Source organism: Phyllopteryx taeniolatus, chromosome 1 (assembly GCF_024500385.1).
Source record: "Phyllopteryx taeniolatus isolate TA_2022b chromosome 1, UOR_Ptae_1.2, whole genome shotgun sequence".
NCBI classification, from domain to species: domain Eukaryota; kingdom Metazoa; phylum Chordata; class Actinopteri; order Syngnathiformes; family Syngnathidae; genus Phyllopteryx; species Phyllopteryx taeniolatus.
In genome coordinates, this window is record NC_084502.1 from 16,459,469 (window position 1) to 16,471,255 (window position 11,787).

At 45.3% G+C, this 11,787-nt stretch overlaps 1 protein-coding gene and 1 long non-coding RNA gene across 10 annotated transcripts in view; one reads left to right on the forward strand and one right to left on the reverse strand.

Annotated features, from left to right (window-relative positions):
* The window catches only part of zeb2b (zinc finger E-box binding homeobox 2b), a 55,781-nt gene extending 50,020 nt beyond the window's left edge, over window positions 1–5,761 (reverse strand). For all 5 annotated transcript variants that reach the window (XM_061775765.1, XM_061775746.1, XM_061775755.1 and 2 more), the window contains exons 1-2: window positions 5,621–5,761; window positions 4,502–4,642 (exon numbers count right to left, since the gene is read on the reverse strand). In XM_061775765.1, coding sequence (XP_061631749.1) covers window positions 4,502–4,574 — 73 coding nt within the window. In that variant the 5' untranslated portion in view covers window positions 4,575–4,642; window positions 5,621–5,761. The remainder of the gene's footprint in view (window positions 1–4,501; window positions 4,643–5,620) is intronic.
* On the forward strand, window positions 1,016–10,612 carry LOC133479179 (uncharacterized). Of its 5 annotated transcripts, none has more exons than XR_009788863.1 (4): window positions 1,016–1,182; window positions 5,331–5,534; window positions 5,887–6,181; window positions 7,374–10,612. It is a non-coding gene; the product is annotated as an uncharacterized LOC133479179 (long non-coding RNA). The 5 variants fall into 5 exon arrangements; XR_009788865.1 differs by lacking the exon at window positions 5,331–5,534 and having other exon boundaries at window positions 5,887–5,961; window positions 6,077–6,181; window positions 7,374–10,607; XR_009788861.1 differs by lacking the exon at window positions 1,016–1,182 and having other exon boundaries at window positions 4,630–5,534; window positions 5,887–5,961; window positions 6,077–6,181; window positions 7,374–10,607.
* Window positions 10,613–11,787: the final 1,175 nt, after the last annotated feature.

The window sequence follows — 11,787 nt, forward strand, 5'->3', positions numbered from 1 at the left end:
CAATTGTGTTTGTTACAACGAAAGAAAGATGGGAAGCGGAGGGAACAAGAAGGCATGAAATGAAGTCAGGTGGTCAAGGAGGACAAGTCGACATGTTGTATGCAATGGTCACAGCGACCAAATATGATTACAACTGAAAATGTCCCGCCTGTGGGTGGTTCTCACCCAGTCGCCACTTTCCCCATTTTTGGCACCGACTGCGAATGTATGTGTGTGTGTGTGTTTGTGTGTGTTTGAAGACCCTCACACACCCTTTTCAAGCGCCCCAACACCAGCCACCCCGTCCCTCCAAAGCAGGGGTTAATATCATGGCTGCCTGGTAAGGCATTATCCAGAACCTCTCAGAACAAAAGGCCCCTTTTGCAAACAGACTCTTTCTCCTACACCCCCCCCCCCCCCGCCCCACCCCACCCCCACCCACCCACCAGTGTCCAAAGGTGTTTGCTGAAGTAAATCTGCCTAAATCCTGCACAGCTTGGCCAGGAGGAGGAGGAGGGGAGGGAAGGTGTACCGATAATCCTTCTTCTTAACCAAAACGAAAAAAAAAAAAAAAGTTGTGTGAGGAAAAGAAAGGGTAAAAAGAAATCCATATCACATGATGCCGCCCCCAAGCCCACATCTCCCCATCTTTGCTTAAGATTTGCATCCATCCCGCCTGGGAGGTGCACGATAAAGATATCAGTTTCACAAGGAGCTTGTGAGACACCTGCCAGTGTTTGCAGGTCACAACTTTTCCAGGCAAGAAAAAGACGACACCTGCTCACAGATGCACAAGCGCGCCGCTTCTTCTTAAGAAGTTTGAGTGTCCACGAATAGTGCGAGCACGCCATCTCGTAACACTATCTGTGTGTCAGGAGGGGCCCGGGTCCCCGCTAAAGAAGGGAGGCTATAAAAGGCTTGTAACCAGGGGACCGGCAACAAACAAGCACAAACAGCCCAGTTATTTCTCTCCAGCAGCCACCCCTTCCTCCCTCATCTTCCTCCCTCGCCCCCCCTTTTCATCTCGGCCCCCTTTCTGATGCTGAATGCAAATGTGCAGCCCTGCTGCTGGCGGCGAGAGGGGCTGAATTGTGATTAAGAGGGAGAAGAAGAAGCAGCAGAAGAGGAGCTCCTTTCTTTGTTCTCCCCCCGGGGGATGTTTACCAGGAGAGACGCGGCGGATCAGATATGAAAGGCATTCAGGTCAGCATTGATGTGAGCCAAAGTGAAATGGTACCTAAGGCATTCCAAAGACCCGCCGTGTCAGGGGTCTGGCCCGGCGGTGCCTCTGCGAGTGTGTGTTCTCTGGCCGGCAGGCGGACGGGGGGGGGGGGGGGGGGGGGGGGAAGAAAAGAAGCATCTTCACACAAGCGCTGTGGTCGAGGATGCAAAAATAAATAAATAAATGAAAAAATAAAATACGTCAGAAAATGTTTTTATTGGCTATTTCGGGGGAAGATGAGGAGGTAAGAAAGGGTTCTAACCGGTGTCCAGGATAGAGTTGAAGATCATTAGTGTGTGTGTGTGTCTGTGTGTGTGTGTCCCCACTGCCACAAGCCACACTATTTGCTTTAATGTGTCTTATCAAAGGTGCAAGCAACTCTGTGCACGTCTGTGTACACATGCTGCTGAACTAGGACACATATCAGAGAAGATGACGATGAAGACAAAATGTCACATCACAAAATGATAAAATGACAAAATATTGAATTTATATTTAAAAAAGACTACATTTTTAAATGACAACAATAAGTGGGGAAGAAAGCGGACATGGAAGAAGAAGACAGTCAGTCACTCGTGCAGACTCTCACCCAGCAGATGTATTCATAAATATGTATATATTTTTAGATATATATTTATAGGCCACAGCCGAGGGAAGAGCAAATCCAAAGGTGTCACGCCGGTAGTGATTGGACAAATCTGACCTCTCATTCGCCCATTTGTTGTTGTCACACACTGCTTATTTGGAATCATGCACAAAACTGAGGTGTGAGAACACTCCTTGTCGCGTTTCTGTGGGCCAAGCCGCCACGCCACAGCGGCCCCCGGAACATCTCGCCGTAATTATTTCACTTGCTCAAACAGAATAATCCTTTCAACATGGACGCGCCGTGAAATAGTTCTATGCACAGAAGAAGCCATCAGGAGTGGAAGGCTGCACACAATTGGCGACCCGTATGGGAATGGCAGCGCTGAATGGTGCGGCGGACAACCCCCCGCCATTATTGACGGTATAAACATGTAAATGAAACACATTACCGCTGACAATCAATTGTCCGCGAGCGCCCTGTGAAACCTCCTCCTTCCCTCCCCCTGTACCTTGAGGAGGGGGGGTGGGCACCTTGTCTCACTCCCACCCCCCCCCCCCCCCCCCCCCCCTCCCGCCTCCCCAAACGCTCACGGTTCTCTCCCACACAACTTTAAAAAGACTGCAGAATAATAGTAATGGACAAATTGTTTGGACTGGCACAAATGTGGCATTGTGTTACACTCAATGCTGCTTAGACACACACACACACACACACACACACTGTAATTCAGACTACATGTAAAGTGCGTTACTGGGCTGCAGCTGTTATGTAATCTGAGTATAGTTCCGAGGGGACATCCTGACACTCTAAGGTCATAGGTCACACAGGGAAATCAGAAATGATTCCGATGAGGGTAATGCAGGATTTAGAAGCGGGGGTGGGGGAGAAATACATTTCCTGGCTTATCACAAGATTTCCTCTTGCCGGGCGTCTGGTGGTAAAATCAGCGGTGATCACGAAAGGTGTGCAAAAGCGCACTTCTTTTCTCAGCAGGATCCAATGAGCCACACCTGGCCAGGGTCAAAGTTACACTTGGCGCATGTGCATGTTACTTTGGAATATTTTGTTGGTGTGCAGGCAGGAGGGAGTGATGAGCTGTGGTTAAATATCACATGACACACTGGCCAGAGAGTGCTACCGTGTGCCACCTCCAGCCTTGAAGGCCAACAGTCATCTGGATGAGAATGTCATCGCTTGGACAACATAGTGAGCAAAGGCCTCATTAATACTAATTGGCTGGATGGCTGAAAAACAACAACACATTAACCACAAACAGGCCAAAATAAGTAAATAAAAAAACTCATGAGGCCGCTTCCTGATACAGAGTCACCCTCCAAACTGCAGCGAAATTTCACATTCATGTTTGGGTCTGATTAGTAAGTGAAGTCTGCCAGTGGGCTCCCGAGCCGGGCCTCGCGGACCCGCCGCACGCCTGGGCTCGGCCCGGTTAGCCCTCCACTGCGGCCAGGGAGAGGACAGCGAGGGGAGAGCGGCCAAGCTTCAATAAGACTCTACATTCCCAGGGGTGTGTTCGGGTGGTGGTGGTGGAGGGGTGGGGAAGGGGGGGGGGGGGGCGGAAGGGGAGGAGGGCGAAGGCATCAACTAGGGAACTTACATGTCATACGTTATTATGGAACTATTTTCGCTGGCGATTCAAATATCTGAGCTTCTCCTTGACGTGTGAAAAAATATTTTTCATAATTTTGTACATTTGGAACATAAGCCAAGAGTATAGTTTATTTTTAATTTTTTTTAACAAAACAGGTGCTGGTAAACAAGCTCTCAATTTTATTACTATTTTTTAAATATAAATTACCAGATTATCTTTTCAGAACAGGAACATAATGTTTGCCGACCATCGATCCAGCAAATCAATGAATAAAATCTGATCCCGATAAATAATCCGTGGGGGCACTGTATGCTACAAAATATAATGCAAATATGACAAATCCGTAGTAGATTGAACAAAAAGGCGAAGCTTGTCTGAGCAGCTGCATGGCAGCCTTCATGTTTCACACACGCGCGCGCGCAAATACTCACGCAAGCACGTACACACGCACAGGGTGTATGTGTGGAATAATCAGGAATAACGGGGCCAGGAAATGTCACAGCACATTTGCCTCTTGTGGGAAAGTGTGCACTCAAATGGATAAAGAAAAGCAATAAATGTGCACCTCCAGCGCCCCAATTAGTGTCCGAGTTTAGACGACAAGTCCTTTATTTCTAACGGTCACGTCCACGAGTGCACGCGATGAGACGCGTGGCTTTCTGCGTCAGATGTTTTCATCTATATATATATATTTTAAAATATTGACAAGAGTACTGTAGATGTAAAAGCAAACATTCAACGCGCGCATTGAAGCAAAAAAAAAAAAAAAAAAAAAAAAAAAACCTGAATCACAAGCCGCGCGTGTCCTGGGAGCAGCCACAGCCGGGTGACCGTTACACCCCCCTCCTCCCTTGCCCATTGCACTCCACCCCACGACGGGCTCGTCCCAGCCAGGAGGCCCGTCGGCACCGACACAACTTCCCAACACTGCAAAGTTTGTGCCTCGCTCCCAACACACTCCAAAAACACACACAAGCGCACACGGCTGCAGACACGTTTGTGTTTGCGCTCAGCTTGTCCCCGAATAACGGACTGGAGCGCTCAGCAGGCTGGGACTCGAACAGCAGAGGAAGGCGAAGAGATTCGCCGGACGAGCTCTTACCGTTTTTCCGTCTCGGGTTGGCCTGTTTTCGCCGCTTGCACCGGGGCCCATCCGCCATCATCTCCTGCCTCATTTAGAAGTGCGCGTGTGGGCTCAGACGGCAGCTCGCATGGACCCGAACGCTTGGCTTCAGCTTGTCGTCTGGACACACGCACGCACACACACACGCGCGCGCGCACACACACGCACACGCACACAGACAAGAGCGGCGACAGTGTTAGCGAAGACATCCACACAAACTTACTTTGATGTATACAACAGCCCAAAAAAAGAAAATACATTTCATAAATAAATAAATAAATAAATAATAATTTGAATAATTTAGAGCTCATCGTGACAAAAAGAGAACATACATTATCAGTTGAAGAACATCTTCATCTTTGTCTCGTGATGTTAAACCTTCAAATAATTTCATTTAAGTACGAAATGTTCCCCTATTTTGTTTTTTTCGAGTACTTCTGAATTTAAAGTAACATAAGGTGTTTGGGCTTCATACTCGTCATTGGGGGGGGGGGGTGAATTTCATAAATAACATTTTAATCCATGTTTAAACTGAGCTCACGGGCGTGCACACACATATTCAAATCCTCAGTGAGGAAAAGTAACGGAACTTTGAACAAATTGCGGCTACCGCATTGTTACACCACACGCGGCTTTCGGAAATAGCAGCTCAATTATAAAGCTGGGACTGAAAATGTACGAAAGAAAAACGTGGTTGCGGACGCTCTGAAGCCGCAAATTGCGCACAAAGAAAAGCGCAAAGATTGTTGTGGGAGCAGCTGATCATCTAAGTTTAAAATGACAAGAGGTTGCGTCCGCTGTTTTGCAGCATGGCACAAGTGGGCATTAAGTTGACCGCCCGGGCAGACCAGCGTTGTCTGGTCCTCTCCGAGCAGAGCGGGGCTGCGCTGAGCAAAACGCCCGGCAAAGAGCGCCTGGAACCGGCGACGAGGAAAAGCCCACTGGAAGCCTCTGCGCATGCATGGATTTTTATTTATTTATTTATTGCGAACCAACTCATCCACCTGCGCAGGTAAGTTCCAAGTGAAGCACGAGTGCGTTGAAGTGGAGAATGTCAGTTTTGAGTGAGAATAAAAGGAAAAAGTGCGAGCAACGTACCTGCCTGCTGTGAGGGGAACAAACAGTGGCGTTGGTCCGATGACACCGGAGCGCGGCGGTGTGCGGATTCCGGTCCAGCGGTGATAATAAAGCCTTAGAAATAAAGCCTGCGAGTGGTTGGGAGGAGGGAGGGAGCGCGCGTCCTGCTCGGGCAGGTTTACAACTGATGTCTTACACCCACTCCAGGAAACAAACCTGGGTCGGGACTGACGTGTTCCGCCTCTTCTAATGACATTTTTTTTCTTTCCACCTCCTTTTCTTTGCAGTGCACACGGAGGAGAAGCCCCCTGAAACGCACGCCACCTATCTTCACGGGAGGGGATAATTGAGGGGAGCCAAACGTGAGCATCTTCTGGCTTCAACTTATTTTTTTTATTTCCTCTATCCCACCCCCCGACACTCTCTTGTTGCCCCCTCCTGCTCCTCTCGCTTTCTCCATCCTTCTCTTTTGCACAGTGAAACCAACTATGTCCACGCTGAGTTTGTGTGTGTGTGTGTGTGTGTGTGTGTGCGTGTGTGTGCACCGGGAGAAACTTGAAGCGTCCACGCCAGCCGCAATCAGTAAGGATTCTTATTTCAAATATTGTATTTACATTTGGTGTTTTTGGCAGAAATGTGCGTGTACTTAGTCCGCGTCATTGACCGCAAACCGTTGGATAATCGCCAGAAACTGCAGTTATTCAATCTAAAATGATTCCCCCCCCCCCCCCGTAAAATGGAATAGTAGCAATTAGTGCGCTTATTTATTGATTGATTGATTTAATAACTCGCAAATTATTTAGGTAAACTAAAACAGTTTAACTCTTGAATTTGTATGTATTTTTTTCCTGATGGAAACAATCGACGGTAACAAATAAAAAGATTTTGTCAGCCGATCAAATGTCAATATTTGTAGCATTCGTTTTAAAAGGTGTGGATAAGATACGTTACAATTATGATTTGTAATTATATCAATTTTATTTGAGAGAGTACAACAACGTCCTGCATGCAAGGACACATTAATGTGTAAATGTAACACGGGGGAGAATAATTAGCATTTTACTGAATTGCACATTTTTAGCGCCAGATAATAATTAATAAAAATCAAACTAAAATATAAATTTATGATTTTGCAGTAAAATCATGAACTATATTCCAACAGTGACACACATACAGCTATTTTAGATGGGCTCTGGCGCCACTTAAAAAAATAGAAAAAAAAGAGGGTGGAATAAAAAGCATAAAGTGACATAAAGTGTCCGCGGAGCTGCACGAGTCCCTGCAGGAATATTATGCGAATATCATCGACATTTTCTAGGTTTATTAGAGTGATTCTCGCTTCTGGAGGCCACTTAAGAGGATGAACCCCACATTTATTAAAGAAGTCAACGATCTCACACACGCACATCTCTCTCTCTCTCTCTCTCTCTCTCTCTCTCTCTCTCTCTCGCGCTCTCACACGCTCGCGCGCACACACATGCTCACACACAGAGACAGACAGAGAGCGAGAGAGAGAGCGAGAGAGAGAGTAAGCCCCGCCCATGCCGCGAGTCGATTGGCTATGTAAATAAAGGGTTATTTTGTGTCCCTTCCTTTTGCAGGTCGCTACTGGATAGCTAATTAAATCATCAATCAGTCCCCCTCCTCGTTTTTAAATCCACAAAAAAACTTAGATGCAGGCTGACTGTTACACTTACAGAAAAAAAATGTACAAGGTTTGATCGAACAATTCTTCTTCTTATTATTATTATTATTATAATTATTATTTCTTTAGCGCTGCGAGTGACGTTTTACCGGAGAGACTCAGGTGAGTCGGATTTGATTCCAGCCACAACTTTTCTAATGTGAAGCAAGTCTGAGGCCGCTTTTAGAAAGTGTATCAGGTCCTGGGTGAATTGTTGCCACGCGTAATTTGCTTTTAGGGTATTTGCATGCGAACGAAGCCGCGCAGTTGTCGCGCTTTCTCACGCACGCGCGCGCACACTTGAACGCAACACGGCTGCATGCAGATCCATTCATCCTCCACGCCGGCCTGAAATGCTACCTCTCGCCTTTCTCCACGCACGCGGCCTCTTGTGCGTGGGGCCGCCGCATATTCAGCGTGTAAACGGATTAAGTGTGTGTGACCTTTATAGGGTGGCGGTGTGTTTAATGCATATATGTTGTTAATTGAGAAGGGCGTTGCTGGGTTAATATTTATTTTGCGTATAAATTTGATAATAAAACTGTAATTACAAGATGAATTGTCTGTCTGCTTGTTTAATACAACGTTGCTGCAAAGAAATCTGATGGGTGTTATTCTGTCAAATTGAATCAATATGTGCTTTATTTCCTGAGATTTTTAGTGTGTCTGCAGGCAGAAGACCAAGAATATCCCAAATTCTCTGTATGTCAAAGGCAGCCACAAACTTAGGTCCAATTTCAGAGAAGCTGTGTTGATCAAATTGAACTTGCAGCACAAGATGACAGCAAGGAAGCAACACATAAATTTCAAGGTCAGAGGTCAAGAATGCACAACAAGTGCTCAGAATAAATTGTGCAGATGCAATCTGTGGTGGATTTTTCCTCTCGTCAAAGATGCCCTCACCTGAGCAAAATGCACAAATATGAGCGTGTGATGCCGGCTGATTCTCTTATGAATAAATTCATACAAGGGTTTGTGTTGCTGTATGTAGAGTGGCTGCACGCCAAATGAAGACGCCGCAGCAGCCACAGCCCCAAGACAAGGCTCAGCCGCCACTCATCTACCATTATAGGCCCAATTTAGACGACTGGGAGTCACACAAGAATCACAGAAATTTGGGAGAGTAAAAGTCCACATTGGTGACTTAATCTCTGGATCTCAGTTCATCTCAAATGTGGAGAGTCATGGTCAAAAATGTACATTGGGATATAATGAGACACTTGAGTCATGTTTAGGTTACAGCAGTGATTCCCAACTCCTATGTTGTGACAGACCATCAGGCGTGCCACAGGGAATTATTCAATTTCACTGAATTGGTCTGAAATGTATTTATGTGTAAATAGTCAAATAATCTCTCAATAATAATCTTTCTTCATCTACCATGAGAGTCATGCATAGTGACATGCAGATTAAATCTCTTCCACTTGATGGCAGAAGGTACAATTAACCTGTGTATGACTTTTTTGTTACAATTTGGTTTGGTGGTGTGCTGTGAGATTTTTTTCTCGAGTAAAATGTCTGCCTTGGCTCAATTAAGGTTAGGAAACAATTGTAGCAATTCTATAGTGATCAATGCTTATTTTTCCTCAAAAGGAAAGGTTTGGCCTGTGACATGACGATTAACCTCCACAGCTCCTGAAGGCCAGGTGTTTGTTTTTTTTGATGAGAATAGTGGTCGGATGGACGAGCATTTGAATGCACCACAGCTAGGCTCCAGCATCCCACATTTCATCTCCACACTGTGCTTGTTTGCGTCTATTCCAGCTTTGCAACATCAAACTGAGCATCTCTCGACGGGCTTCGGCTCTGTTAGCCGCCAACGCCACGCCGCAGAGATTGACGGACAATTAAAGAGCAGAAGGCGACTGCCGGGGCGTGTGATGTGTAAGGGATCCTCCAACATGTAAAATAAAGAGTTTACATTGGTTTCTGATCTCCCTCGCTCGGACAAGAAGGAGAAGAAGCTAGCCGAGGCACAAACAAATATTTGCACTGAGAGCTATTGATTTTGCATCTTCTCAGCTATTCACTTACTCACAGTGCGCTGCCACCACCAGACACACACGCACACACACACACACACACGCACACACACACACACACACACACACTGATACAAACAGCTGCATGTGAAATGAAGCCGCTGATGCTGGATTGAGTAAATAAAGAATTTAAGAAAACTGTACATTCTGCAGACCTTCAATGATAACTTCACTTTATTAGGGAATCCACCTTGCTGCTTACCACGACATCAGCAGTCATGCGCAAGGAAAGTCACAAAGAGTCAATTTGATTTTGTGTGTTTGACAAATAAAAGGCTTACGATTCAGGGTTTGATGGATCCCGTAAGGAAACTTTTTACTTGCGGAGAAGAAAAAAAAAGCACAACTTTATCGCTTGCCCCAATGAATAATTGACAGTGTCTCCGCTGAATAATTAATCAAACATTTGAATAATTGTTGTATCTCTCATTTCAACATTCATTTGCATATTGCCATGCTCTTAATACGAGTGCACATCCTCTCAGGACACAAAGACACCATGAAAGGAACAAATGTATATTTGCAGGAACCTTGTCCCACATTTCCACTTCACGGCCTCAAAAACATTTTTAGTGAGGATAAAAAAAGTAAGATTGGGCAGATGCGTCCGAGTGAGACATGTTGCATTCTATATAATCTGCAGAATATCTTAAAATCCCTGCGGGAACAACTTAGTTTAAGACATTTTCAACACTACAATAGCACTCAGTGGGGCACAGACATACACCAGGGCTGAACAATTTGGATCATGTCTATTGCCAAAAATGCATATAATAAAAACAAGGAATGTGCATAAAGGTATAAAGAGACCAATCATTAAAAATTTAAATAGGGCATAAATGAAAAAAAAAGACAATAATACAAATGTGAGAATAATAACAATTACCATTGGAAAGAAAATGGCAATAAACCTCTCAGCGAATATACTGTACATTATAAGTTAAACAAGTATTGCAAAGACATTTGGAGTCTATGTTGGCAGTCATGCAAATCAGCACCAAACTGTACAGTTATACAGCATCTAAGATACACACCTCCTTTTTTTTGCAGTCATTAACATAGCTAAAAAAAAAAAAAAAAATCTGCAGTAAACACCAGATCTGAAAAATTTATTTGCCACAAAACTTCAGGATAGAAAGGAACAATGATGAAAACACGGGTGTAAAAAAAACAGTGCTATCTGATGGCTCTACAAACACCAGACACATACATACATTCATACAATCAGGCATACACATGTAAATATTCATTCATTCATTCATCTTCCATTCCGCTTCTCCTCACTAGGGTCGCGGGCGTGCTGGAGCCTGTCCCAGCAATCTTCGGGCGAGAGGTGGGTTACACCCTGAACTGGTCGCCAGCCAATCGCAGGGCACATAGAAACAAACAACCATTCGCGCACACATTCACACCTAAGGGCAATTTAGAGTCTTCAATCAACCTACCATGCATGTTTTTGGGATGTGGGAGGAAACCGGAGTGCCCGGAGAAAACCCACACAGGCACGGGGAGAACATGCAAACTCCACACAGGCGGGGCCGGGGATTGAACCCCTGCCCGACCTAACCAGTCTGCCACTGTGCCGCCACATGTAAATATATTACATAGAATTATTTTAAATAAATAATTACTGGCAGGTTTCAGTATAAAGATTAACATTTGGATTCTCTTCTATTAGTGTAGTAAAGCAAAATTAAAAGTTAGTAAACAAGTGTGTGTGCATGCATCTGTGTGTGTGTGTGTGTGTGTGTATGAAGAGCTGTTTGCAAACTATGAACAAACAAGGTGCAAACAAACATCTTTTCATGAACTGCAAAAAAAGTCAACTTTCAACTTATGGCTTCTGACAAGCCTCAAGAGTTTTGCGCATTTGTATTTAAAATGTTTTTTTTTTTTTTTTTTTTCAGCGGCGCTTCACTCGCCTCATCTGCCGCTAAAGTTTACGGACTAGTGGGGAAAGTCACGGTTGGCTGGACACTTGTTTGTTATCCTGACACTCAAAGAATTTGGAGGGATTTTGATAAAAGTGCATTGACCACTTCCTGCTGAGCAATGCTAACTTTCAGGACAGAAAACAGGGTATGCAGTGTGCACGTGGCCAAGGTGAGTCCATGACGCCTCTTTTGATGGCGGGCTTGTTGTTACAGGCTGCGCCGACCGAAGAGATTGTTGCCCACAATTGACTGCGACAATTAGGGTGACATCAACGTCCTGAGTGGTGCTCTTAAAGCTAATTTACATGTCACTTTGCCCTAAAAAGAGAAAAATATCCTGCTAGCTCCCTCCAACCTTTGCGGCTGTCTCCAATCCATCCCAGATCCCCTTGTAAACTGTCATTTGTACACCGCTCAGGGGAACCTGGCGGACGAGAGGCGGCTGCCATTTCCATGTGAAAAGAGGCAATCACCAGGGCACTGCTGAGCCTATTGTTGGCAGCAAAGGTGGGGGGTGCGGGGTGGGGG